This window comes from Aotus nancymaae, unplaced genomic scaffold (assembly GCF_030222135.1).
Source record: "Aotus nancymaae isolate 86718 unplaced genomic scaffold, 86718_ANA_hifiasm-v0.15.2.pri h1tg000002l, whole genome shotgun sequence".
Taxonomy (NCBI): Eukaryota; Metazoa; Chordata; class Mammalia; order Primates; family Aotidae; genus Aotus; species Aotus nancymaae.
Genome location: NW_026988413.1, coordinates 21,681,161 through 21,706,111, shown reverse-complemented (window position 1 = coordinate 21,706,111; position 24,951 = coordinate 21,681,161). Strand labels below are relative to the sequence as shown.

At 40.0% G+C, this 24,951-nt stretch overlaps 1 protein-coding gene across 2 annotated transcripts in view; it reads left to right on the top strand.

Moving 5' to 3' along the window:
- The window catches only part of NUP205 (nucleoporin 205), an 88,676-nt gene that overhangs the window by 4,041 nt on the left and 59,684 nt on the right, over window positions 1-24,951 (top strand). For both annotated transcript variants that reach the window (XM_064373210.1, XM_064373208.1), the window contains exons 2-8: window positions 8,474-8,616; window positions 11,307-11,478; window positions 14,178-14,322; window positions 14,870-15,029; window positions 16,028-16,256; window positions 17,304-17,468; window positions 22,842-23,017. In XM_064373210.1, coding sequence (XP_064229280.1) covers window positions 8,474-8,616; window positions 11,307-11,478; window positions 14,178-14,322; window positions 14,870-15,029; window positions 16,028-16,256; window positions 17,304-17,468; window positions 22,842-23,017 — 1,190 coding nt within the window. The remainder of the gene's footprint in view (window positions 1-8,473; window positions 8,617-11,306; window positions 11,479-14,177; window positions 14,323-14,869; window positions 15,030-16,027; window positions 16,257-17,303; window positions 17,469-22,841; window positions 23,018-24,951) is intronic.

Sequence of the window (24,951 nt, the reverse complement as noted above, 5' to 3'; positions counted from 1 at the left end):
CACTAATGATCTCATGCCTCACTTCACTTACTGTTCTTTTCTTTTCTTTTTTTGAGACCGAGTCTCTGTCACCCAGGCTGGAGTGCTGTGGTGCGATCTCAGCTCGCTGCATCCTCCATCTCTTGACAGTCCACAGGTTCAAGCAATTCTCCTGCCTCAGCCTCCTGAGTAGCTGGTATTACTGGTGCCCACCACCACATCTAGCTAATTTTTTAAAAATGTTAGTAGAGATGGGGTTTCACCATGTTGGCCAGGATGGTCTTGATCTCCTGACCTCGTGATCCACCCGCCTCAGCCTCCCAAACTGCTGAGATTACAGGTGTGAGTCACTGCACCCGGTCCCTAGTCAAACCTTTCAAAAGATTTGTTAGTATTCACTGACTCCATGCCCTCCCTCCCTCCTTCCTTCCTTCCCTCATTCTCTCCCTCCTTCTTTCTCCCCCTCCCTCCCCTCAGTTGCCTAGGCTGGAGTGCAGTGGCACAGTCTTGGCTCACTACAGCCTCTGCCTCCCAAGTTGAAATGCTTCTCCTGCCTCAGCCTCGCTAGTAGCTGGGATTACAGGCCTGAGCTACTGTGCCCAGCCCACTGGCTCCATTTTCATACTTCCTATTCCTCCACCCATTCTGGTCTCTTCCTATCCTTGTAAACAGCTCTGAATAGGGTTAATATCTGTTTCTTCTAGTTCAGAAAGTCCCTATTTTGTTTCTGTTTTGTTTTTTTGAGACAGAGTCTCACTGTTGCCCAGACTGGAATGCGATGGCGTGATCTTGGCTCTCTGCAACTTCTGCCTCTCAGGTTCAAGTGACTCTCCTGTCTCAGCCTCCTGAGTAGCTGGGATTACAGGCAACTGCCACCACACCTGCCTAATTTTTGTATTTTTAGTAGAGATGGGGTTTCACCATCTTGGCCAGGCTGCTCTCCTGACCTCAAATGATTCACCCGCCTTGGCCTCCCTAAGTGCTGGGATTACAGGCATGAGCAAAAAGCCCCTATATTTTAAATCTTCATCTGGCTTGATCTTTTAGAGTAAAGACCACAGTCCTTTAACATGGGTGACTGAGGGCTGCGTGGTGACCTTGCCAAACCTGTTTTCTGTACTGCAGCTCTCTTGGCCTTTTGAGTTCTTTGACTTGCCGCATTCCCTCTTGCTATAGAAACCCACAGGTTGTCCTCTTCCTGGAATGCATGTCTTCACCTCTCCCCTGACAGTTAACCGCCCCCGCCTTTTTTTTTTTAAGACTCTTACTTTGTTGCCAGGCTGGAGTGCACTGGCATCATCTTGGTTCACTGGAACCTCTGCCTCCCTGGTTCAAGTGATTCTCCTGCCTCAACCTCCTGAGTAGCTGGGACTACAGGCATGTGCCACCACGCCCAGCTAATTTTTGTATTTTTAGTAGAGACAGGGTTTCACCATGTTGGCAAGAATGGTCTTGACCTCCTGACCTTGTGATCCGCCTGCCTCGGCCTCCCAGAGTGCTGGGATTACAGGCGTGAGCCACTGCTCCCAGCCAGCTCCCACTTTTGTCCTTCAGAGTTCAGCCTAGTTATTACTTCCTCAAGGATAACTCTCTCCTCTTGCCTCTCTGGCTAGGTCAGATTCCCCTATTATGTGATCTCTTGCCTTGGCTATCTCTCCTTTGTATCCTGAACACAATTGGATTTTACCTTTATGTATGATTATGATTAATGTTTTTCTTCACTACAGTGTGATCTTTCCAATACCTCACACATGGTGAATGAGTGAATAAATGTGACTTGCTGGAGGTATCCCTAAACGTTAAGGAAAATCAGTGTATTTCTCAACTGGCTAAACTATATGTTAAAAATATGTGTTTAGTAATTTTGAAAAATTTATAATGTCCCTTCATTTGTAGTTAGTCAAAAGATTACTGGCCGAGTGCAGTGGCTCATACCTGTAATCCCCGCACTTTGGGAGGCTGAGGAGGGAGGATCACTTGAGGCCAGGAGTTCAAGATGAGCCTGGGCAACATAGTGACACCCCAGCTCTACAAAAAATACAAAAATTAGCCAGGTCTGATGGTGCCCGCCTTTAATCCTAGCTACTAGAGAAGCTGAGGCAGGAGGTTGCTTGAGCCCAGGAGTTTGAGGCTATAGTGAGCTGTGATTGCCTCACTACATTCCAGCCTGGGTGACAGCAAGACCCCGTCTCAAAAAACAAACAAACAAAAAGATATTTATTAAAATTGGTCAAACTCAAGACAGATTGAAGATAGCTCTTTGTTGCAGCTATCTTTGTTGTCTTTTTCTTTTTCTTTTTTGAGACGAGGTTTCGCTCTGTTGCTCATGCTGGAGTGCAGTGGCACAATCATGGCATACTATAGCCTCTACCCTTCCAGGCGCAGGTGGTCCTCCCACTTCAGCCTCATGAGTAGCAGAGACTATAGGCACACGCCACCATGCCCAGCTATTTTTTTTAAGTGTAGACAGGGTTTTGCCATGTGGCCCAGGCTGGTCTTGAACTCCTGCGCTCAAGCTCCTTGAAGCTCCCAAAGTGCTAAGATTACAGGTGTGAGCTACCTTGCTTGGCCCTTTGGTGCTGTGTTGATATTCATGATGAACTAAGTAGGCCAGTGTACCTGTTTTTTTATTGTTGAGTTTTTTTTTTTTTTGAGATGGAGTCTTATTCTGTCTTCTAGGCTGGAGTGCAGTGACGTGATCTTGGCTTACTGCTACCTCCGCCTCCCAGATTCAAGTGATTCTTCCGCCTCAGCCTTCCAAGTAGCTGGGATTACAGGCATGTGCCACCATGCCCGGCTAATTTTGTATATTTAGTAGAGATGGGTTTCTTCATGTTGGTCAGACTGGTCTCAAACTCCCGACCTCAGGTGATCTGCCCACCTCAGCCTCCCAAATTACTGGGATTAAAGATGTGAGCCACTTTACTTGGCCTGTTGTAGAGCTTTGACCTGTAATTGGATTCCTCCCCTTACTGGAGGAAAAATTGGATTTTTCTCTACCATTCACTGCACTTATTACACTAAATATGTACAGTACAAGGAAATTTGTTAGTTTTTCAGAGGTCCTACTGTATATTAAATAATTAATATTTAAAATGAAGGAGAAAAAAATTAGCTTCTGTCAGCTCTTTATCAGATTTCTGAAATGTCTGTGGTAAGGCATATTTCAGATTTGCATAGGAGTCATCATTGATACTTTCCCTTTATACCTGTGCCATTCAATGACCAATTCTGGGTCCTTTCAGTTACTAACGGACTTTTCTTCCTCTTATACTGTCCTCATCCTAGTTTAGGTTCCATTTTCTCTTCCTTTCTGTTTTCTTTTTTTTTGAGATGGAGTTTTGCTCTTGTTGCCCAGACTGGAGTGCAATAGTGCAATCTCGGCTCACCACAACCTCCACCTCCTGGGGTCAAGTGATTCTCCTGCCTTAGCCTCCTAAGTAGCTGGGATTACAGTCATATGCCACCATGCCTGGCTGATTTTGTATTTTTAGTAGAGATGAGGTGTCTCCATGTTGGTCAGGATGGTCTCAAACTCCCGACCTCAGGTGATCCGCCCGCCTCAGCTTCCCGGTTCCATTTTCTTATAAGTGGCTTACTTGCCTGTTATTCTTGTTTTCTGACACTTTCTGTTCTAGTCCATCAACCACACAGGAACACCATTGTCCTACAATGCCAGTTTGATTTTGTCATGTACTACTGGAAACTTTGCCATTTACTAATAGGATAATTTCCATCATGGCCCTGGAGTCCAAGGCTGAAACCTACTCTATCCTTTGCATTTAGAGAGAGGGCCAAGAAAATGATTCTGAGGGAAGTCAGCTAGTCATCAGGATCTGATTTTGGCAGGCATAGAAATCTGATTTTTTTCAGTGTATCCAGAGTTGATTAGGTCCCATTTATTGCTTATTCTCTAATGAAATTCAGAAAAGATAGATACATAAACCAGTATGCCAGTTACTGCTCTTTTTTATTTTATTTGTTTATTTTTTGAGACAGAGTCTTGCCGTGTTGCCCAGGCTGGAGTGCAGTGGTGCAATCTTGGCTCACTGCAACCTCCACCTCCCAGGTTCAAGCGGATTCTTGTGCCTCAGCCTTCCTTGTAGCTGGATTTACAGGTGTGCACCATTGCTCCTGGCTAATTTTTATATTTTTAGTAGAGATGGGGTTTCACCATGTTGGCCAGGCTGGTCTTGAACTCCTAGCTTTGGCCTCCCAAAGTGCTGGGATTACAGGCATGAGCCACTGCCCCTGTCAATTAATGATTGCTCTTTAATGGGAAGTATGTTTGCATAGATACTCATGTTGCTTCGTCAACACATTCTTCATGCTAGGAATTTATATGTAGAGCTGTATTTTTAATCAGAAGATTGGCAAGTGTGGGACCAAAGCAGGGAATCAGAGCAGGGATTTGAATGATCTCTCTATGTAAGGAAGATCTAGATATGCAGAGTCCCATTCTCCCACATCCCCACATCGAAGGCCTGACACTTGCTTCCTGCCCTAATCTTCAGATTAGTTTAGGCTCTTCCCCTTTTCATATACTGTCATAGCACTCTGTACTTTATCTTATATTTTATTATACTGATATTTTTAGAATTCTTTGTTTAATGTCTGTCTGTCTTATCAGTTTATAAGTTCCATGAGACTTGGGATTCTGTCTTCCTTAGTCTATATATATATAAAGTCTCTCAGTGAAGTCCCTATTTACAATCTTTAATGTTTAGGCTATAGTTATTTCTCATTTTTTTTTTTTTGAGACAGAGTTTCGCTCTTGTTGCCCAGCCTGGAGTACAATGGTGCGATCTCGGATAACTGCAACTTCCACCTCCCGGGTTCAAGCCTCAACCTCCTGAGTAGCTGGGATTAGAGGAACCCACAACGACGCCCAGCTAATTTTGTATTTTTAGTAGAGATGGGGTTTCTTCCTTGTTGGTCAAGCTGGTCTCGAACTTCTGACCTCAGGTGATCTGCCTGCCTCGGCCTCCCAAAATGCTGGGATTATAGCCACCGAGCTGGGCTACTTCTCAGTTTTATCTGTTGAGTAATTAATTGGTCTTTATAAACACATATGGGTATCTTATCTGCTTATTTCCAAACAGAAACCTTTGGCTTTAGGTTCATATTTTTTTAAATGTTGAGTCTAAAATCAGTTTAGTAGGGACCGGGCACTATGGCTCACGCCTGTAATCCCAGCACTTTAGCAGGCTAAGGCAGGCAGATTACTTGAGGTCAAGAGTTCGAGATCAGCCTGGCCAAATGGCAAAGCCCCGTCTCTAATAAAAATACAAAAATTAGCCCAGCATGATGGCTCACGCCTGTAATCCTAGCACTTTGGGAGGCTGAGGCAGGTGGATCATGAGGTCAGGAGTTCAAGACCAACGTGACCGATATGGTGAAATCCTGCCTCTACTAAAAATACAAAAATTAGCTGGATGTGGTGGCACGTGCCTGTAGTCCCAGCTACTTGGGAGACTGAGGCAGAAGAACCACTAGCACCTGGGAGGCATGGAGGTTGCAGTGAGCCAAGATTGTGCCACTGCACTCCAGCCTGGGTGACAGTGTGAGACTCTGTCTCAAAAAAAGAAAAAAAAAATTAGACAGGTGTGTTGGTGGGCCTGTGATCCCAGCTACTCGGGAAGCTAAGGCAGGAGGATCACTTGAACCTGCGAGGTGGAGGTTGCAGTGAGTGGAGACTGTGCCACTGCACTCCAGCCTGGGTGATAGAGTGAGTGAGACTCTCTCTGTCTTAAAAACAATAAAGATAAAATCAATTTAGTGGGCCAGACACCAAAATTGGGACAGAACACAAAATATCAGATATTGAATGTAATCAATAAATTAATTTTGGTTTTTGTTGTTGTTGAGACAGAATCTTGCTCTGTCATCCAGGTTGGAGGGCAGTGGCACGATCTTGGCTCACTGCAACCTCTGCCTCCCAGGTTCAAGTGATTCTCACACCTAGCTTCCCGAGTAGCTGGTATTACAGGCGTGTGCCACCACTCCTGGCTAGTATTTTTGTATTTTTAGTAAAGATGGGTTTTCACCATGTTGGCCAGGCTGTACTGGAACTCCTAGCCTCAAGTGATCTGCCCGCCTTAGCCTCCCAAAGTGCTGGGATTATAGGTGAGAGCCACCTTGCCCAGCCTGAATTTTAGTATTTTATATAATACTTTTGTTCTAGTTTTGTATATACATGTGTACTGGGTTGAAATATGAAATATTTCTTGCTGTGGATTATAGTCAAAAGTTTGAAAGTACTACTTCTACCTCTTTAGTCTTGCTAGTGCTCTGTGAATTCTCTTTCACACTTTTACACCTGTCTCTGATCTTTTGCTCACATTTTTTCTTGGCTTTTTGTTGCCCAGATTTTCCTCATCCTTCAAATGCTGCACAAGTGCCATCATTCCTTAGCCAACTCCGACTATCTGTTTGATCTTTTGAAATTATTTTATTGTTTGTGGCAACAATCATATTCCTTTATTGGAGTATTTCACTTACGTATATTTTATGTCCCCAGCTTATGAGCTTTAAGACAAGGATCGTTTGTCTAATCCTCTTTGATACTTTACTGTTCATTTACAGAGCTTAAATTTATTTATTTATTTATTTATTTATTTTGAGATGGTGTTTCACTTTATTGCTTAGGCTGGAGTGCAATGGCACAATCATGGCTTACTGCAACCTCTGCTTTCCAGGTTCAAGTGATCCTCCCGCCTCAGCCTCCAGAGTAGCTGGGATTACAGGTGTCCACCACAACACCCAGCTAATTTTTGTATTTTTAGTAGTGACAGGGTTTCACCATATTGGTCAGGCTGGTCTCAAACTCCTGACCTTAGGTGATCTATCTGTCTTGGCCTCAGAAAGTGCTGGGATTACAGGCGTGATTCACTGCGCTCAGCCATGGAGCTTAAACATTTTTTGGGTAAATCGGTTAGGCTGAGTTTAGATGACTATTCCTAGGGATGTTTAGATGTGATCTTGCTTTCTTCACTTACTAGACTATTTAGTACTATTTTTGAAATACCTAAATTCTTATCAAACAGTTTCACTTTCCAAGTATTATGTATTATGTTATAAATGTATATCATTTACTTTCCGGTAAATTACGGTGAAAATACAATTCACTTGTTAGGGCCTCATTTTGCTGCCCAGATTGCTTGGGTTTAAGTTCTGACATTATCTAGTGTGACCTCAGGTAGTGAGTATTTTGAACTCTCTGCCTCAGTTTCCATATTTATAAAATAGAGGAAGCCCTAGTGCTGACCTAATAGGGTGTTGTAAGACATAATATAAATGCAAAAAGATTAGGGCCATGCTTAGTAGCACACAGCACAAGCTCAGTCATTATTGCTTATTGTTACTATGTTTAGCATTTAAAATGTGATCCTTTTTATATGAGTTTATAAAAGTATTCTGTATTTCTATGCTGTTTTATAGTAGCTAGTGTCTCAGCCCAAACCAAGTACATTTTCAGCTTCTAAGTTTTATAAAATATGAATATTTTCCTACTGATGTTCTTCATCTGTATGACAAGAAGGAAAGGAAGGCAAAGCATTTATCTTTATTGAGTGCCTGTGATACGACAGGCACTGTATTGTGTGTTTTACTGAGTTAATCTCATTTAAAAACTTACAGCTCTTTGAAGCAGATGGTGTTCACGATATATATATATATATATATATATATACACACACACACACACACACACACACACACATACACACATACACAAGTATATATGGAAATGAAGTTTAAAGAGGTTATTTCCCTTGTTCCAGAACACATAGCTAATAAAGTGGTAAAACTAGGTTCAGCTGATATTCCAATTTAAAGTCAGGATTTATTTTATTTATTTATTTAATTAAAAAAATTTTTTTGAGATGGAGTTTTGATTTTGTCGCCTAGGCTAGAGTGCAGTGGTGTGATCCCAGCTCACTGCAACCTCCGCCTCCCAGGTTTGAGTGATTCTCCTGCCCCAGCCTCCCAAGTAGCTGGGACTACATGCACATACTACCATGCCTGGCTAATTTTTGTATTTTAATAAAGACAGGGTTTCACCATGTTGGCCAGCCTGGTCTCAAACCCCTAACCTCAGTTGATTTGTCCGCCTCAGTCTCCCACAGTGCTGGGATTACAGGCGTAAGACACTGTGCCTGGCCTGAAGTCAGGATTTATTTTATAGTAAGTTAGATAAAGTGATGTTTATATCATTGCTTGAGAATTTTAATAAAGTGTGCTTTTATATTAATGTCTCTTAATTAATAATATTATATAATTATCAATTTATTATATTAATATAAGTGAATATTAATACAGCTAATGTAACTTACTGATTAATATATAGTTATTTGTAATATAATTAATATATTAAGATAACTTCTTGGATTAAAAAGTAGCCGTGAGTATAACTAAAATGTGTAGGTGATAACCTCACGTTATTTTTCAAGTGTATGTTTTCTTTGACGCTGGTTTCATTTGTTTTTTCTTAAAGCTGCTAGTCTATGGGGTCCTTACAAAGACATTTGGCATACAGTGGGAAATGCTGTTTATAGAAGACAGCCTGAAGCTGTTCACCTTCTTGATAAGATTTTGAAGAAACACAAACCTGAGTTCATCTCATTGTTCAAAAATCCGGTAAGAAATTTTCTTTTTCAGTTTATTTTTATTTTTATTTTTTAAGATTGAGAAAGCAAGTAAATGCTCTCTTTCTTTTTTTTATTATTTTTTTTAATTTTCAAATTCTTTTCAGAAATTTATTTACTCTGACACAGCCTCAGGAGGTCCTGACAACATATGCTCCTAAATGCTTAAAAAAAAAAAAAAAGACAGGGTCTTGCTTTGTTGCTCAGGCTTGTCTTGGACTCCTGGCCTCAGCGATCCTCCTGCCTCTGCTTCCCAAAGTGCTGGGATTACAGATGTGAGCCACCATGACAGCTGTAAAAACTATTGTAAAAACATTTTTTAAATTAATTTTTGTGGGTACATAGAGGATGTATATATTTATGAGGTACATGAGATGTTTTGACACAGACATCCAGTGTGAAATAATCACATCATGGGGTATCATCCATCACCTCAAGCATTTGTCCTTTGTTTTCCAAACAATCCATTTATACTCTTATAGTAATTTTAAAATATAAAATTATTATTGGCTATCATCACCTTGTGCTATCAAATAGTAGATCTTTACAAGTAAACTCTTAACGTATGTAATGAAAATATGTTACCTGTCTCACTCCAGTGGTTCAGTGATTTTCTTTTCTTTCCTTTTTTTTTTTTTTGAGGTAGAGTCTCACTCTTGCCAGGTGCCAGGCTGGAGTGCAGTGGCTCAATCTCAGCTCACTGCAACCTCCACCTCCCAGGTTCAAGTAATTCTGCCTCAGCCTCCTGAGTAGCTGGGACTATAGGCGTGTGCCGCCATGCCCAGCTAATTTTTTTATTTTTTAGTAGAGATGGGGTTTCACCATGTTAGTCAGGATGGTCTCAATCTCTTGACCTTGTGATCCCCCGGCCTTGACCTCCCAAAGTGCTGGGATTACAGGCGTGAGCCACTGCGTCCGGCCGATTTTATTTTCTAGATATTTTTTAAAGACAGAGTGTTGCTCTGTCCTCCAGGCTGGAGTGCAGCGGCCTGATTATAGCTCCCTGTAGCCTTAAACTCCTGGGTTCAAGGGACCTTCCTGGCTTCTCACTCCTGAGTAGCTGGGACTACAGGTGTGTGCCATGGTGCCCAGCTAATCTTTTTTAGAGATAGCGTCTTGGTACGTTGCCCAGGCTGGTCTTGAACTCCTGGCCTGAAGTGATCTTTCTACCGTGGTCTCAAAAAGTGTTGGAGTTACAGATGTGAGCACTATACGTGCCCTGCTGTGATTTTAATGGAATTTTTCTTTGGAGCAATGATTATCTTTTTATTGTCTGTAGAAGTTAATATTATGTTTATGTCTAGCTAGGAGATTAACTTAATAATGTTTAAAGTCTATTTAAGAAATTTAGTATATTCCAGAAATACTAGCTTCCTTAGAATTTCTGATCTTTAGTTAGTAATACATCTAAACTTGGTAAGATTGATTATTTTGTTTATTTCCAGGTATACGTTAACATTTTAAGTCTTCATAGTATTATGTAAGTTGTGTTAATGGAACATAGTAATTCTTGTGTATCTTTAATTACTGCATCTTGAAATTCTTTGCAATACTAATAGAGTACTTAAGTGTAGGGGATTCAAACTTGGAAATTGCCTTTCTTGCTGTTTGGCACTTTTCCTTTGTGTGTGTGTGTGTTTGTGTGTCAGAATCTCACTCTGTCACCCAGGCCGGAGTGCAGTGGCACGATCTTGGCTCACTGCAACGTCCCTCCCGGGTACAAGCAATTCTCCTGCCTTAGCCTCTCGAGTAGCTGGGATTACAGGTGCTTGCCACCACATACAGCTAATTTTTTTGTATTTTTTTAGTAGAGATGGGGTTTCACCATGTTGGCCAGGCTGGTCTCGAACTCCTGGCCTCAAGTGATCTGCCTGCCTCAGCCTCCAAAAGTGTTAGGATGCAGGCGTGATCCACCATGCCCGATCTGGCATTTTTCTTTTATGTACAGGAAGCCATCTAAGAACTATTTATGGGATTGTGTTACAAGAAATGGCTTTTTGCTTTTTTGTTTTTTGCTTTCTTTAGTAGAAAGAACCCTAGCCTGTGAGCCAGTTGAGCTGATTTCCAGTCTTGGCTCTACCACTACAGAGTTTTCTGACCACAGACAAGTTACTTGACTTATCTGGATGTTGGTTTTTCTGTCTGTAATGGAGGAACTAGATTCAATGAGTGGTGTGTAACCTTAAATTCTGAAATTTCAAGATTTTGTGATCTATCAGGTAATTCTATACTGTATGTCACATGTTAAATATTTGTATCAAATAATCTTTTAGGAAATAAGACCACATTTTATATAATATATTAATAAAGTATTACTTGCTCTACTAAGTAATTAAACAGTGCATATATCCATTTGTTATGTCCCATTTGAAGACCTTATCATTTTTAATTATGTAAATGAAAAGTTCCTTAGAAACTTGAAAAATAGTATGCTATTTTGTATATTTTCTCCAAATATTGTAGTTCAGAGTTTAGCGGTAATAGTTATTGAGATGGTAGTATTGGAATAAAAAGTGGAAGGTTATGCAAAATATTACCTCATAAAAGTCTGTTCTAAAAAGAAATACTTCTGTTTGTCATGTTACCAGGCTGAATTATCATGAATAAACTTCTGTATGTAACACTTTAGGACCTTATCTCGAGTGTGCTATTTTCATAACAATTACAATTTTATCATTGTAGCCAAAAAATGTTCAACAGCATGAAAAGGTTCAAAAAGCCAGTACAGAGGGAGTCGCCATTCAGGGTCGACAGGGAACTCAACTTCTTCCTGAACAGCTCATTAAAGAAGCCTTTATTCTCAGTGACCTTTTTGATATTGGAGAATTGGCGGCTGTTGAGCTTCTCCTTTCTGGTAGGTTGACATTTAACTGAAACTGTGATAAAATAATGCAAAATTATAAAATTACTTGCTCATAGTTTAAAATAGTTTATTGTTTAGATTCTAAGGATGCAGTTTGGTAAAACCATATTCAAAATATTTCCTTTTTTAATCTTTGTTTTTTTTTTTTTTTTTGATACAGAGTCTCACTCTGTCGCCCAGACTGGAGTGCAGTGGCATGATATCGGTTCAAGGAATTCTTGTGTCTCAACCTCCTGAGCTGGGATTACAGGCATGTGCCACGACGCCTGGCTATTCTTTTTAAACCTTTGATTAAAAGGAAGGCTTCAGTTTAGTGATCAGAATCATTAAAGATATCTCAGAAGTTTTATAGCACAAAGCACTTATTGTCAGTGAGTAGGCAGGTAAGGTCACTGCTTTTTTAGAATTTCTTTTTGAGAGAGTAATTCAGTTAATGCGTGAATAGGTAAAAAATAAGATAATTTCAATAACACAGAGTACCAGGAAGAAAATAAAACAAAGCAGTGGGATATAGAGAGGTGGAGACTGGCTAGGGCAGCTCTAAGTAGCGTCCATAGAGAAGACCTCTCTAAGATGGGGTCATTTGACTTGAGACCCAAATGATGAGAAGGTGCCAACCACCCAGACTTACTGGGTAAGGCTTTTCCAGGGAGAGCAAGCAGCCAGTGCTTGAGGTGGGAATAAAGGCATGTTTAAGGATAAAAAGACCATTGTGGCTAGAGCATCTTAAATGAGGGGAAGAGTAAAGGAAGATGCGGATACTGCAGGAAGCAGAGCCTGTTTGCTTTTGCATGCTATGAAAAATATTTGGATTTTATTCTAATTGCAATGGAAAGTTGTTGATGAGGGCTTTAAGCAGAGACATTACATAACAAATTCTAACTCTGAAATTATTTCTCTGGCTGCTGTATAGAGAAAAGACAGTTTTAATTATAACAGGGGTCATTTGAAGAAAATATGAGCATTTCAGTTGAACAAAAGTGTAATATGTCTAAAGATAATATATAGCTGCCAAAATCCTTTTTGACCTAAGATTGCATTAAAAGAAGTATGATATAAGCCAGGTGTGGTGGCTCATGCCTGTAATCCCAGCACTTTGGGAGGTTGAGGTGGGCAGATCATGAGGTCAAGAGATCGAGACCATCTTGGCCAACTTGGTGAAACCCCGACTCTCCTAAAAATACAAAAATTAGCTGGGTGTGATGGTGCGTGCCTGTAGTCCCAGCTACTCAGGAGGCTGAGGCAGGAGAATTGCTTGAACCTGGGGACGGAGGTTGCAGTGAGCTGAGATTGTGCCACTGCACTCCACCCTGGGTCCTGGCGATGGAGTGAGACTCTGTCTCAAAAAAAAAAAAGAAGTATGATATTGGGAATGAGGGGGATGTTAATTAGACATGCTTGAGTTTTCAGTTTAACTCAGAACTTTCATCTTTTATTCTATACCTACCATGTGCCAGGCATGGTGTTAATTATATCACTCCAGTGATATAAAGATGAATAAAATCTCAACTAGTATAAATAAGCTCATACTGTAATAATTGAGAATGATGTGGAAACAAATAATTTTGACACATTTAAGTACATTAATGCAGTTTTGTGCAAGATTTAGAGATGGTTCAGAGAGAAGGGGGTTAGATGGACCTTGATTGTACACAGAAGTCTTAACAAGATCATGAAGTTTAAGGTAGATGTTGCAAAATGAGTAAGCATACATCAGGTGGAATAGGTGGTTATTTGGGAGGATGAAGGGCATCCAGGCAGAAGAAATTGTTTGTGCAAGAGGGTGAAGCAAAGTGATGAATTTGGGGAACAGAAAGGAGTAGAATAGAGGAGCAATTGCAGTAAGGGGAGAAGAAAGCTATAGGAAATGAAGAAATGAAACTGAAACTATAGGCAAAATACTCTTAAAAAAAAGTAGAACTTGGCTGGGCACAGTGGCTCATGCCTGTAATCTCAGCACTTTGGGAGGCCGAGGTGGGTAGATCATGAGGGTCAGAAGTTCAAGACCAGCCTGGCCAACATGGTGAAACCCTGTCTCTACTGAAAATACAAAAATTAGCCAGGTGCGATGGCAGGCATCTGTAATCTCAGCTACTTGGGAGGCTGAGGCAGGAGAATTGCTTGAACCTGGGCGGCAGAGGTTGCAATGAGCTGAGATGGCACCACTGCACTTCAGCTTAGGCGACGGAATGAGACTCTGACTCAAACAAAAAAAAATGTAGAAGTCATTCAAAGGAGCGCAGTTAAAATGGTGAGTCGACTTGAATTATAAAAATGTTATTTAATTTTCAGAGAAGATTCTGAGGGAAGAAACTTAGAAATATTTGAAAGATTCCATATGAGATAGTAAAATGGGCATTGAATAAAATTAAATTTAGTGAACAACAGTGAGACCAAAAGATTCTCACCCAGTATGTACAAATCACATAAACATGACAGTTAGAAATTGAGAGTTTGGAAAATGGTGAATTTCATGTTTCTGCTGGTGTTCGGGCATAATGGATCGGCCCTCTAATATGTTGAGCAAGGAGTTAGACAGTGGGTGGATGTTTGTAGTAGAGGACCCCAAAGCCCCTTAAGCCCTGAGCTACTGTGATTCTTTGAACTGAACATTGTTATATTGATTTTTGTCTCTTTCTAAACACATTATGTGTTTATTAACAATATTATTTCTCAACTTCCTTTTTTAGGAGAGCACCAACAACCACATTTTCCTGGCCTTACCAGAGGATTAGTAGCTGTTCTTTTATACTGGGATGGAAAGCGATGCATGGCAAATTCCTTGAAAGTCTTGATACAGTCTAGACGGGGAAAGACATGGACACTAGAACTCAGGTCTTTTTACTTCTTGGGATTTCAGGGGTTAAATTGAAATTACTTGAAGAATTATGGTATTTCCCTTTTTATATACAATTTAAGCAATATGTAACATAAGCTGAATAATATACTCCCTTATTCTGCCAAGAAAGATACAGCAATTCCTGTTTTATTGTGTTTGTAAATAAAAAATAATTTGGGCCCAGGTGCAGTGGCTCATGTCTATAATCCCAGCACTTTGGGAGGCAGAGGCAAGAGGATCACTTGAGCTCAGGAGTTTCAGATCAGTCTAGGCAACATGAAGAAACCCCATCTCTACAAAAAATAGAAAAATTAGCCAGTGGCTCGTACCTGTAGTCCCAGCTACTTGGGAGGCTGAGGTAGGAGAATGACTTGAGCCTGGGAGATCAAGGCTGCAGTGAGCTGTGAGCACGCCACCGCACTCCAGCCTGGGTGACAGAGCAAGACCCTTTCTCAAAAAAAAAGAGCATTTGCTATACCTGTTATTATGAGGAAGCATAAGCAGTATTATTTAACATAGTTTATTGATTTCTTTTCATTACAGCCCAGAGCTGGCTTCCATGATCACACGCTTTACAGATGAACTGATGGAGCAAGGATTGACTTATAAAGTCCTTACCCTGGTGTCACAGATTGATGTGAATAATGAGTTTGAGAAACTACAGCGAGAGAGAGGTTTGGGCAGTGAAAAACATCGCAAAGAGGCAAGGGTTCAACAAAATCAGTTCATGAGTTGTCTGTCAAACCTCAGATGTAGAAATATCATGATAGCCGGGCGCAGTGGCTCACGCCTGTAATCCCAGCACTTTGGGAGGCGGAGGCGGGTGGATCACAAGGTCAGGAGTTTGACACCAGCCTGGCCAAGATGGTGAAACCCTGTTTCTACTAAAAATACCAAAATTAGCTGGGCATGGTTTCATGTGCCTGTAATCTCAGCTACTCGGGAGGCTGAGGCAGGACAATCGCTTGAACCTGGGAGGCAGAGGTTGCAGTGAGCCAAGATCGTTCCATTGCACTCCAGCCTGGGTGACAGAGTGAGACTCCATCTAAAAAAAAAAAAAAAAAAAAAAAGAAATATTATGACAGTTAGAATATTCATTTTTTCAGGAAGAGTTATGTAGCTGACACCATGCCTAATTGCCATGTTTTTAAAAAATTTTATTTTTTATTTTTCATTGACACAAAACTGTACATATGTATAGGGTACAGTGTAGTATTTTGATGCATATGTATGATGTGTAATAATCAAATCAACATAATTAGCATATCCATCACCTCAAACATTTATTATTTCTTTGTGTTGGGAACATTGAAAATTCACAGTACTACTGTTTGAAAATATAGTATACAAGAAATTGTTTTTAATTATAGTCTGCTAATAATATAGGTTAAGGCTTGTAGTCAGCTGTGTCCATAAAATTGACTTGCAGTTGTTTCAGCTTCTGTATAGTCATTTATGTGCCATTCTAGCTCTTTTTATGAAATGAAGAAGAAATTGGTCGTCTCAATTTCTTAAGGAATTTCAGGATAAGGAACAAACAGTAGGGTTTGTTCTGAGTTCCAGAGGTGATGTCTTAGGATCACTTGTGAATTTAGATAGGTTTATTTTATTCACCTTTGTAAAAGGTAGTTTGTACTTTGGAATAAGACCAGACTTCACAGTAACTTATTGATACTGATAGTCATATGTTTTTATTTCTAGGTTTCTGATCTCATTAAGGAGTGCAGGCAGTCTCTGGCAGAAAGCCTTTTTGCCTGGGCTTGCCAGTCACCTTTAGGCAAAGAAGATACTCTCCTCCTTATTGGACATTTGGAAAGAGTGACAGTTGAGGCTAATGGCTCACTGGATGCAGTGAATCTGGGTCTTCTTATGGCGCTTCTGTACTGTTTTGATATCCGTTTTATAGAGCAAAGCACAGAGGAACGAGATGGTATTGAGTTTTATACATTTTCCTACATTAAAAAAAATCAGATTTAAAATTGTGGGGATAACATTTAAAAAGGACACTGATTTACCTACTAAGATAGACTGCTCTGTTCCTGTGTGTGCAGTCCGTTCATATTTGAATATTTATGTATAAGATCACATTAAAAAAAACAACTGCAATCCTGTTAATTCTATATTGGGGGGGATTTGGAATGGAAAATATTAAAGCATATATTATACATGTTCATGATTGCACATGCGTAATTTACTTAATTGCTTGTTTCTTTACCATTTATTTATATTTTCAGACTTTTTATTAAAACATTCTGCGAGACGGTGCCTGTCATTCCAGTAATGTTATCTTTGACCTGTGTTTTCTGTGAAGGAAATAAACTTTTTATGATCGTTAGATAACATGATTTATATTTTAGAATTTATGTGCAGAAAAAATGAGTATCTTTAACTGTTTTCTAGTTTATTTGTAGTACACTTAGAAAGATAACTGAAAATAGTGAAATTAAAATTTAGGATTATTGCTATTTGCTGTTTTTGTTTTTAGTATGTGTGCAATCAACAATAGTGTACCTTTTGGCATGTTGAAATTTGTCATTATTCTGGCTGGGCGTGGTGGTTCACGCCTGTAATCCCAGCACTTTGGGAGACTGAGGCAGGTGGACCACAAGCTCAGGAGATTGAGACCATCCTGGTTAACATGGTGAAACCCTGGTTCTACTAAAAATACAAAAAAAAAAAAACCAGTTGGGTGTGGTGGCGTGTCCCTGTAATCTCAGCTACTCTGGAGGCTGAGGCAGGAGAATCACTTGAACCCGGGAGATGGAGATTGCAGTGAGTGGAGATTGTGCCATTGCACTCCAGCCTGAATGGCAGAGCAAGACTCACTCCATCTCAAAAAAAAAAAAGAAAGAAAGAAAGTAGTCATTATTCTTTTATGAGAATGCTCAGATTTTCTGACTTTAAGACATTATTTCTGCATATGAAAAGTGAAAATTTATCTAGTGTTTGGTAAAGTGGTCTCTTTTTGTGTTTTCAGATATGATTCATCAGTTTCCACTGTTGACAGAAAAACAGTACATTGCAACAATTCACTCTCGTCTTCAGGACTCACAGCTTTGGAAACTGCCTGGACTCCAAGCCACTGTTAGACTTGCCTGGGCACTGGCATTGAGGGGAATATCCCAGCTACCTGATGTGACAGGTAAATTGATTGTAGGTAATTTTGTTATGAGAAACAGCATGTTAGCGCTTAATGAAATTTTTGGAAGGAGTGTTATCCTTGACGTACATAAGCACAAGCATAGGAAGATACCCAGAGTTGTATTAAATGAAACTTTTTAGTGTAGTAGTGAAATACAGACTTTTTTATCCTTGTTTCTCAGAAATATTATATAAAATCCTATTTCCCATTCTTGGAGCCAGTGACAATACTGCCTTCAGGGTATGAGTTTAAAATTTGGAATGACAGTGTCATATTAAATGTTTTTTAAAATTGAAATTTACTGTTCCTTTTATTTTTATGCATTTTCCTTCTTGGTTGGTCACAAACTTAATTTTTCACATTGTGTTGAATTAAAAAAGATTATTTTTTCATACAGTGTATTAAAAAGGAAGTATTTGGATCAATCAAGAACAGATTTGGAATCCCGACTTTTATTTTTTGAGACGGAATCTCACTCTGTGGCCCAGGCTGGAGTGCAGTGGCTCAGTCCTGGCTCACTGCAACATCTACTTCCTGGGTTCAAGTGACTCTCCTGCCTCAGCCTCCTGAGTAACTGGACTACAGGTGCATGCCACCATACCTGGCTAATCTTTTGTATTTTTAGTACAAATGGGGTTTCACCACGTTGGCCAGGCTGGCCTCGAACTCCTGACCTCAGGTGATCTACCTGCTTCAGCCTCTCAGAGTGCTGGGTTTACAGGCGTGAGCCACCTCGCCTGGTCAGAATCTGGACTTTTAACAGTCTTTTTTTTTTTTTTTTTGAGACAGAGTCTCATGCTGTCTCCCAGGCTGGAGTGCAGTGGCATGATCTTGGCTCACTGCAACCTCCGCCTCCCGGTTCAAGCAATTCTCCTGCCTCAGCCTCCTGAGTAGCTTGGACTACAGGCGCACGCCACCATGCCAGGCTAGTATTTTGTATTTTTGGTAGAGACGGGGTTTCACTGTGTTAGCCGAGATGGTCTCGATCTCCTGACCTCGTGATCTGCCTGCCTCAGCCTCCCAAAGTGCTGGGATTACAGACGTGAGCCACCGTACCTGGCCAACAATATATTAATTCGCTGTAGCATATCTTATTCTGCTATTTACATTTACATTATTATTTGTCTTATGAGTAGGGGTTTATTCTAACAGAATGAGAACTACCTGTACCTGGAACTCGAAGCCCAAAAAATTGTTGTTGTCTGTATCTTTTTATGGTAAATCTGGAAAGGCTTTATTCAAGTTTAAAATTTATGTCAGTTTTCTAATCCTATAGTATCAACAGATTCTAGTATCTTACCAATTGTGTAATTCCAGATCATTTTGTTTTCACTAGTGTCATGTTGTTCCCAAAATGTTTGCAGAAAGCTTTTTTTGTGTGTTAGGAGTCTTTCTTTGGCCACTTAATGTCTGTGTATCAGCCTATATATCTAAATGCTGATAGCTGATTAGACTTTTGCCTTCCTGTACAAATTCTGTTTCTCACCTGTACATATACCATCTTTATTTATAAGTCTGATTTCAGTATTTATCTGACATAAAATTACCTTTTAACCTTTTAAGTGGCTATATGATAGTTAATATCTTTTTTTTTTGAAGACGGAGTCTTGCTCTGTTGCCCAGGCTGGAGTACAGTGGCATGATCTCAGCTCACTGCAAGCTCTGCCTCCTGGGTTCAAGCAGTTCTCCTGCCTCAGCCTCCTGAGTGGCTGGGACTACAGGTGCACACTGCCATGCTTGGCTGATTTTTTGTATTTTAGTAGAGACAGGAATTCGAGACCAGCCTGGGCAACATGCCTGTAATCCAGCATTTTGGGATGCCGAGGTGGGAGGATTGCTTGAGCCCAGGAGTTCATGACAACGCTGGGCAGTACAGTGAGACCCTGTCACTATAAAAAATTAAAAATTAGACCAGCGTGGTGGCATGTGCTTAACTGTAGTCCCAGCTACTCAGGAGGCTGAGACGGGAGGATCACTTAAGCCCAGGAGGTGGAGGCAGAGGCTGTAGTGAGCTGAAATTGTTCCACTGCACTCCAGGCTGGGTGATGGAGTGAGACCATATCTCAAAAAAAAATTTGAAACACAGGCTGGATGTGGTGCCTGAAATCTTTACGCTTTGGGAGGCTGAGGTGGGTGGATCATGAGGTCAGGAGATTGAGACCATCCTGGTTAACATGGTGAAACCCTGTCTCTACTAAAAAGACAAAAAAATTAGCCTCGCGTGGTGGCATGCACCTGTAGTCCCAGCTACTCGGGAGGCTGAGATAGGAGAATAGCATGAACCCAGGAGGTGGAGGTTGCAGTGAGTCAGGATGGTGCCACTGTACTCCAGCCTTGGTGACAAAGCAAGACTCAGTCTCAAAAAAAATTAAAAAACAAGCATTGGCCAGTGCAGTGACTCATGCCTATAATCTGAGCCCTTTGGGAGGCTGAGGCAGGCAGATCACTTGAGTTCAGGAGTTCAAGACCAGCCTGCCAATATGGCAAAACCCCATCTCCACTAAAAACACAAAAAATTAGCCGGGCATGGTGGCTCGCATCTGTAATCCCAGCTACTCATGAGACTGAGGCAGGAGAATCTCTTGAACCTGGGTTGGGGGAGTGGGGGGGTGGGGGGCAGGGCGGAGGTTGCAGTGAGCCGAGATCGCGCCACTGCACTCCAGCCTGGGCGACAGAGTGACACTCCATTTCAAAAAACCACAAAAACAAAAACAAGTATCTTTGTAATTTCACTAAGCTTTATAGAATTTTACCATACTGTTTTTAAGCATTGAAACTCAATTTATATTAAGACATTAATGATGCCTTGTTACCTAAATGGTGTTCCAGAAGTAATTTTTTGGCTGGACATAGTGGCTCATGCCTATAATCTCAGAGCTTTGGGAGACTCAGGCAGGTAGATCACTTGAGGTCAGGAGTTCAAGACCAACCTGGCCAACATGGCGAAACCTGGTCTCTGCTAAAAGTACGAAAATTAGCTGGGTGTGTGGTACATGCTTATAATCCTACCTACTTGGTAGGCTGAGGCTGGAGGATAGCTAAAACTGGGAGGCAGAGGTTGCAGTGAGCCATGATCTCACCACTGCACTCCAGCCTGGGCAGCAGAGTAATCTATTTCAAAAAAAAAAAAGTCATTTTTGAGTTCTCTTTTAATTCCAGTGTTTTTGAATTCAAGTAAAGGTTTGAAAAAAATTGTTATTAAAAACAATAATTAGTAATTTTACAATCATTATTACTAGTCATAATAAAGAATTAAGAAAATATTTTATTCTCAAGGAGTTTGTATAATATGAGTAAATGTGCAGATTTTTGTTTGTTTGCTTGAGATGGGGTCTTTACCTGTTGCCCACGCTGTAGTGCAGTGGTGTGACCATGGCTCACTGACCTCAAACTCCTGGGCTCAAGTGATCTTTCCACTTCAGCCTCCAAAGTAGGTGGGACCACAGGCATGTGCCATCATGTCCAGCTAATTCTTTGATTTTTTTGTGGAGATGAGGTCTCACTATGTTGCCCAGGCTGGTCTCGAACTCCTGGGCTCAAGCCATCCTTCTGTCTTGGCTTCCCAAAATGTTGGCCTTACAGGCATGAGCCATCACACCTGACTGATATGCAGACTTTTTTTCAAAATACAAAACAAAACATTAAAAAAACAGTCTGGGTGCAGTGGCTCACGCCTGTAATCCCAGCACTTTGGGAGGCAAAGGTGGGCAGATCATGAGGTCAGGAGGTCAAGACCATCCTGGCTAACACAGTGAAACCCTGTCTCTACTAAAAATACAAAAAGTTAGGCAGGCATGGTACCACATGCATGTAATCCAAGCTACTTGGGAGCCTGAGGCAGGATAATTGCTTGAACCCAGGAGGTGGAGTGATCCAAGATAGCTCCACTGCACTCCAGCCTGGGTGACAGAACGAGACTCTGTCTCAAAAAAATATATATAATCATAATAATAATTTAAAAAATAAAAAACAAACTATAAACATACATTTTCCTGTTTGAGACTCTCTTGGCTTTTATCTATTCCTGACCCTTTCAAGGCAATGAAAATGTACTTTGAGCAACAGACTTTGTATTTGATCTGTGTGATAGTCAAATAGAATAAGCTGTGTAGTAGTCTTTTTCAAAGCCAGATTGCCACACAATTATCTAGCAATGTTATATTTAAAATTTAAAAGCAGTAATCAGCAATGTGTTTCTTGATGGAAGGATACACCATAACCTATGACATACTCTTAACAGAAAGTTGAATGTAAGTCAGATTAAGCCAGTCTAGATGAAGCCACTGCACCCAACTGAGGAATTAGTTTTAAAGATATGATAATGGCTGGGTGCAGTGGCTCACAACTGTAATCCCATCACTTTGGGAGGCTGAGATGGGAGGATCACTTGAGGTCAGGAGTTCAACCAGCCTGGCCAACATGGTGAAACCCTGTCTCTACTAAAAATACAAAAATTAGCTAGGCATATTGGCACACGTCTATAATCCCAGTTACTTGGGTGGCTGAGGCCTGAGAATTGCTTGAACCTGGGAGGCAGAGGTGGTGAGCTGAGATTGCACCACTGCACTCCAGCCTGGGTGACAGAGACCCTGTCTCACAAAATAAAATAAAATAAAATAAAATAAAATATACAATAATGGTGTTGTGTGTGTGTATGTAGTGAATTTTTGCTTTGTTTCTTAAGTATGTTTTTGAGTTGTATACTGCAAATAGTGGTAAAATGTTAAATTGTCTGGAATCTGGAATTTGCTTTAATGAAATGTGAGTGGAGAGAGGAAGATATAGATGAAGTAAGATTGATCGTAAATTGATAGTATTGAAATAGGTGATGGGTATGTGGAGGTTTATTATACTTATTTTTAGATATGTACTTGATATTTTCCAAATAAAATATTACAAAAATTACAGTTATACAAGTTTATATTCGAGTTAAAATTTGGTTTTTAAAATTTAGCTACCTGGTTACCAAATTAATACAATTAGTTACCTATTCATGTTCGGGATTTGGTCTTGGATTGAAGACTTTTCATATGATCCATGAGATTTCATTGGGATTAAAGCCTTAACACCATTTAATATGTTAATGTTTGGATAATAGCTCCCTGACTACATCAGTGTTGCATCACACATCTGTAAAATAATTTTCATTCATTATGTTTTTATTTAGAAGAGTATGTGTTTTTCTAATATACATTCAAGTAGTTCTTTGGGGTTTATGAATCAATTACAGTTATATATAGTCTCGTTTTGTGCATAGCACATGCTAGAATGCTGGGAAGATGTCTGAACCATCAGCAGAGTATTATGAGATATAATTACAATCTGGGTTAATGACTTTTTCTCCATGTACTGTTTTTTAAAATGTATTTCTAGCTCTGGCAGAATTCACAGAGGCGGATGAAGCAATGGCAGAGCTCGCAATTGCTGACAACGTTTTCCTGTTCCTCACTGAATCTGTAGTGGTATCAGAAAACTTTTATCAGGATGAATTTTATATTCGCAGAGTCCATAATCTCATCACAGATTTCCTTGCACTTATGCCAATGAAGGTAAGTGTAATAATAATAATGTAGGATGAATAAATAGTAAAAGAATTTTATAAAGTAATTTAAAACTGATTAGCTTTATGTTTTGGAAACTAATAAATTTTTTTTTTTTTTTTTTTTTTTTTTAAGACGGGGTTTCACCATGTTGGTCTGGCTGGTCTTGAACTCCCCACCTCAGGTGATCCGCCCGCCTTGGCCTCCAAAGTGCTTGGATTACAGGCGTGAGCCACCGCACCCAGCTAAAAATTTTTTAATTTAGGCTAACATTTGCCAGTAGTTGTGGTACATCTTATGAATCAGTTCGTGACTCATGAAATAAGTCCTCCTAACTGGGGATAAGTCAGCAGAAAGAAATATTTGACAACACTGTGAATGGTTTATAAATGAGAAAGTAATTAGTAAATACTTCTGTGGGTAGAAAATTACTAACCCCATGCCACCCTAAGGGTTAGTGCTAAAATTGCTTTATTTAATTGTTTTTTTGTTTGTGTTTTGAGATTGAGTCTCCCTCTGTTGTGCCCAGGCTGGAGTGCAGTGGTGTGATCTTGGCTCACTGCAACCTCAGTCTCCTGGGTTCAAGCGATTCTCGTGCCACAGTCTCCCAAGTAGCTGGGGTTACAGGCACCCGCCACCGTGCCCAGCTAATTTTTTATATTTTTAGTAGAGATGGGGTTTCACCATATTGGCCAGGCTGGTCTCAAACTCTCAACCTCAGGTGATCCACCCACCTCGGCCTCCCAAAGTGCTGGGATTACAGACGTGAGCCACCATGCCTGGCCCAATTGTTTAGATCCTGAATTGCAGTGTATAAAAGGGCTTCAGCATAGATACAGGTAAAATAATGGATTTTAAAAACCATAATGTAAAGGCTACTTTTGAATAGGTGGCTTGAGCTGTAACTGTCATCTGAAAAGCGATTCAAACAGTTCCTTATAGTATATGCTCCGTGTGCTGTTTTGTGCCAAAGAAGCCATCAAATGTTGGCAGGAAGTAAATGAGGGAGAAAACATCTTTTTTTGTGTGTTTATATTATAAAACCATCTATTTCAAATGTATATTTTTTAAAAGCACCTTGAAGGGTCTACACTTGTAATATATTGTGCAGTTTGATACCTTATCTCCTGAAAAGTATAAATTGATTATCATAAATTTGCCCTTAGGATTCTTGTATTCTTTTTGTTTTTATGGAATCTACATTGATTTTTCTCTTTAATTCCTAAATTTGGTAATTTGTATCTTCTCCCCCGGTTCTTAATTAACCCTTATGGAAGTTTATTGATCTTATTGATCTTTTCAGTGAATTAGCTTTTTGCTTGATTGATTTTCTTATATTTTTGCTTCACCATTATTGATTTCTGCTCTTATTTTTATTATTTTCTTCCTTTTGCCTTGGGTTTAATTTGCTCCTTTAATTTTGTTTCTTAAGATAGAAGCTTAGATTGTTCATTTGAAATCTTTCTTTTTTCTAATATAAGCATTTAATAATGCTATAAATTTACCTCCACTCACTGCTTTAGCTGTGCCACACAAATTTTGATATGTTACATTTTCTTTTTTGTTCAGTTTAATATGTTTTCTAATTTTCCTTGAGACTCCTTTGATTGATGGGTTGTTTAGAAGTGTGTTGTTTAATTTCCAAATATTTCAGAGACTTTCAGATCTCTGTCATAGGTTTCTAGTTTAATTCTGTTGTGCTCAGAGACATACCTTGTAGAATTTCAGTTATATTAAATTTGTTGAGGTTTGTTTTATGGCTCAGAATATGGCCTATCTTGGTAAATGGTCTATGTACACCTGAAAGGAGCACATATTTTGGTGCTGTTCTGTGGAATATTCTATAAATATCAAATAAGTCAAGTTTGTTGATACAGTTTTTCAAGTTTTCCATATCCTTACTGATTTTCTGTGTACTTGTTCTATTGAATATTGAGAGAGGA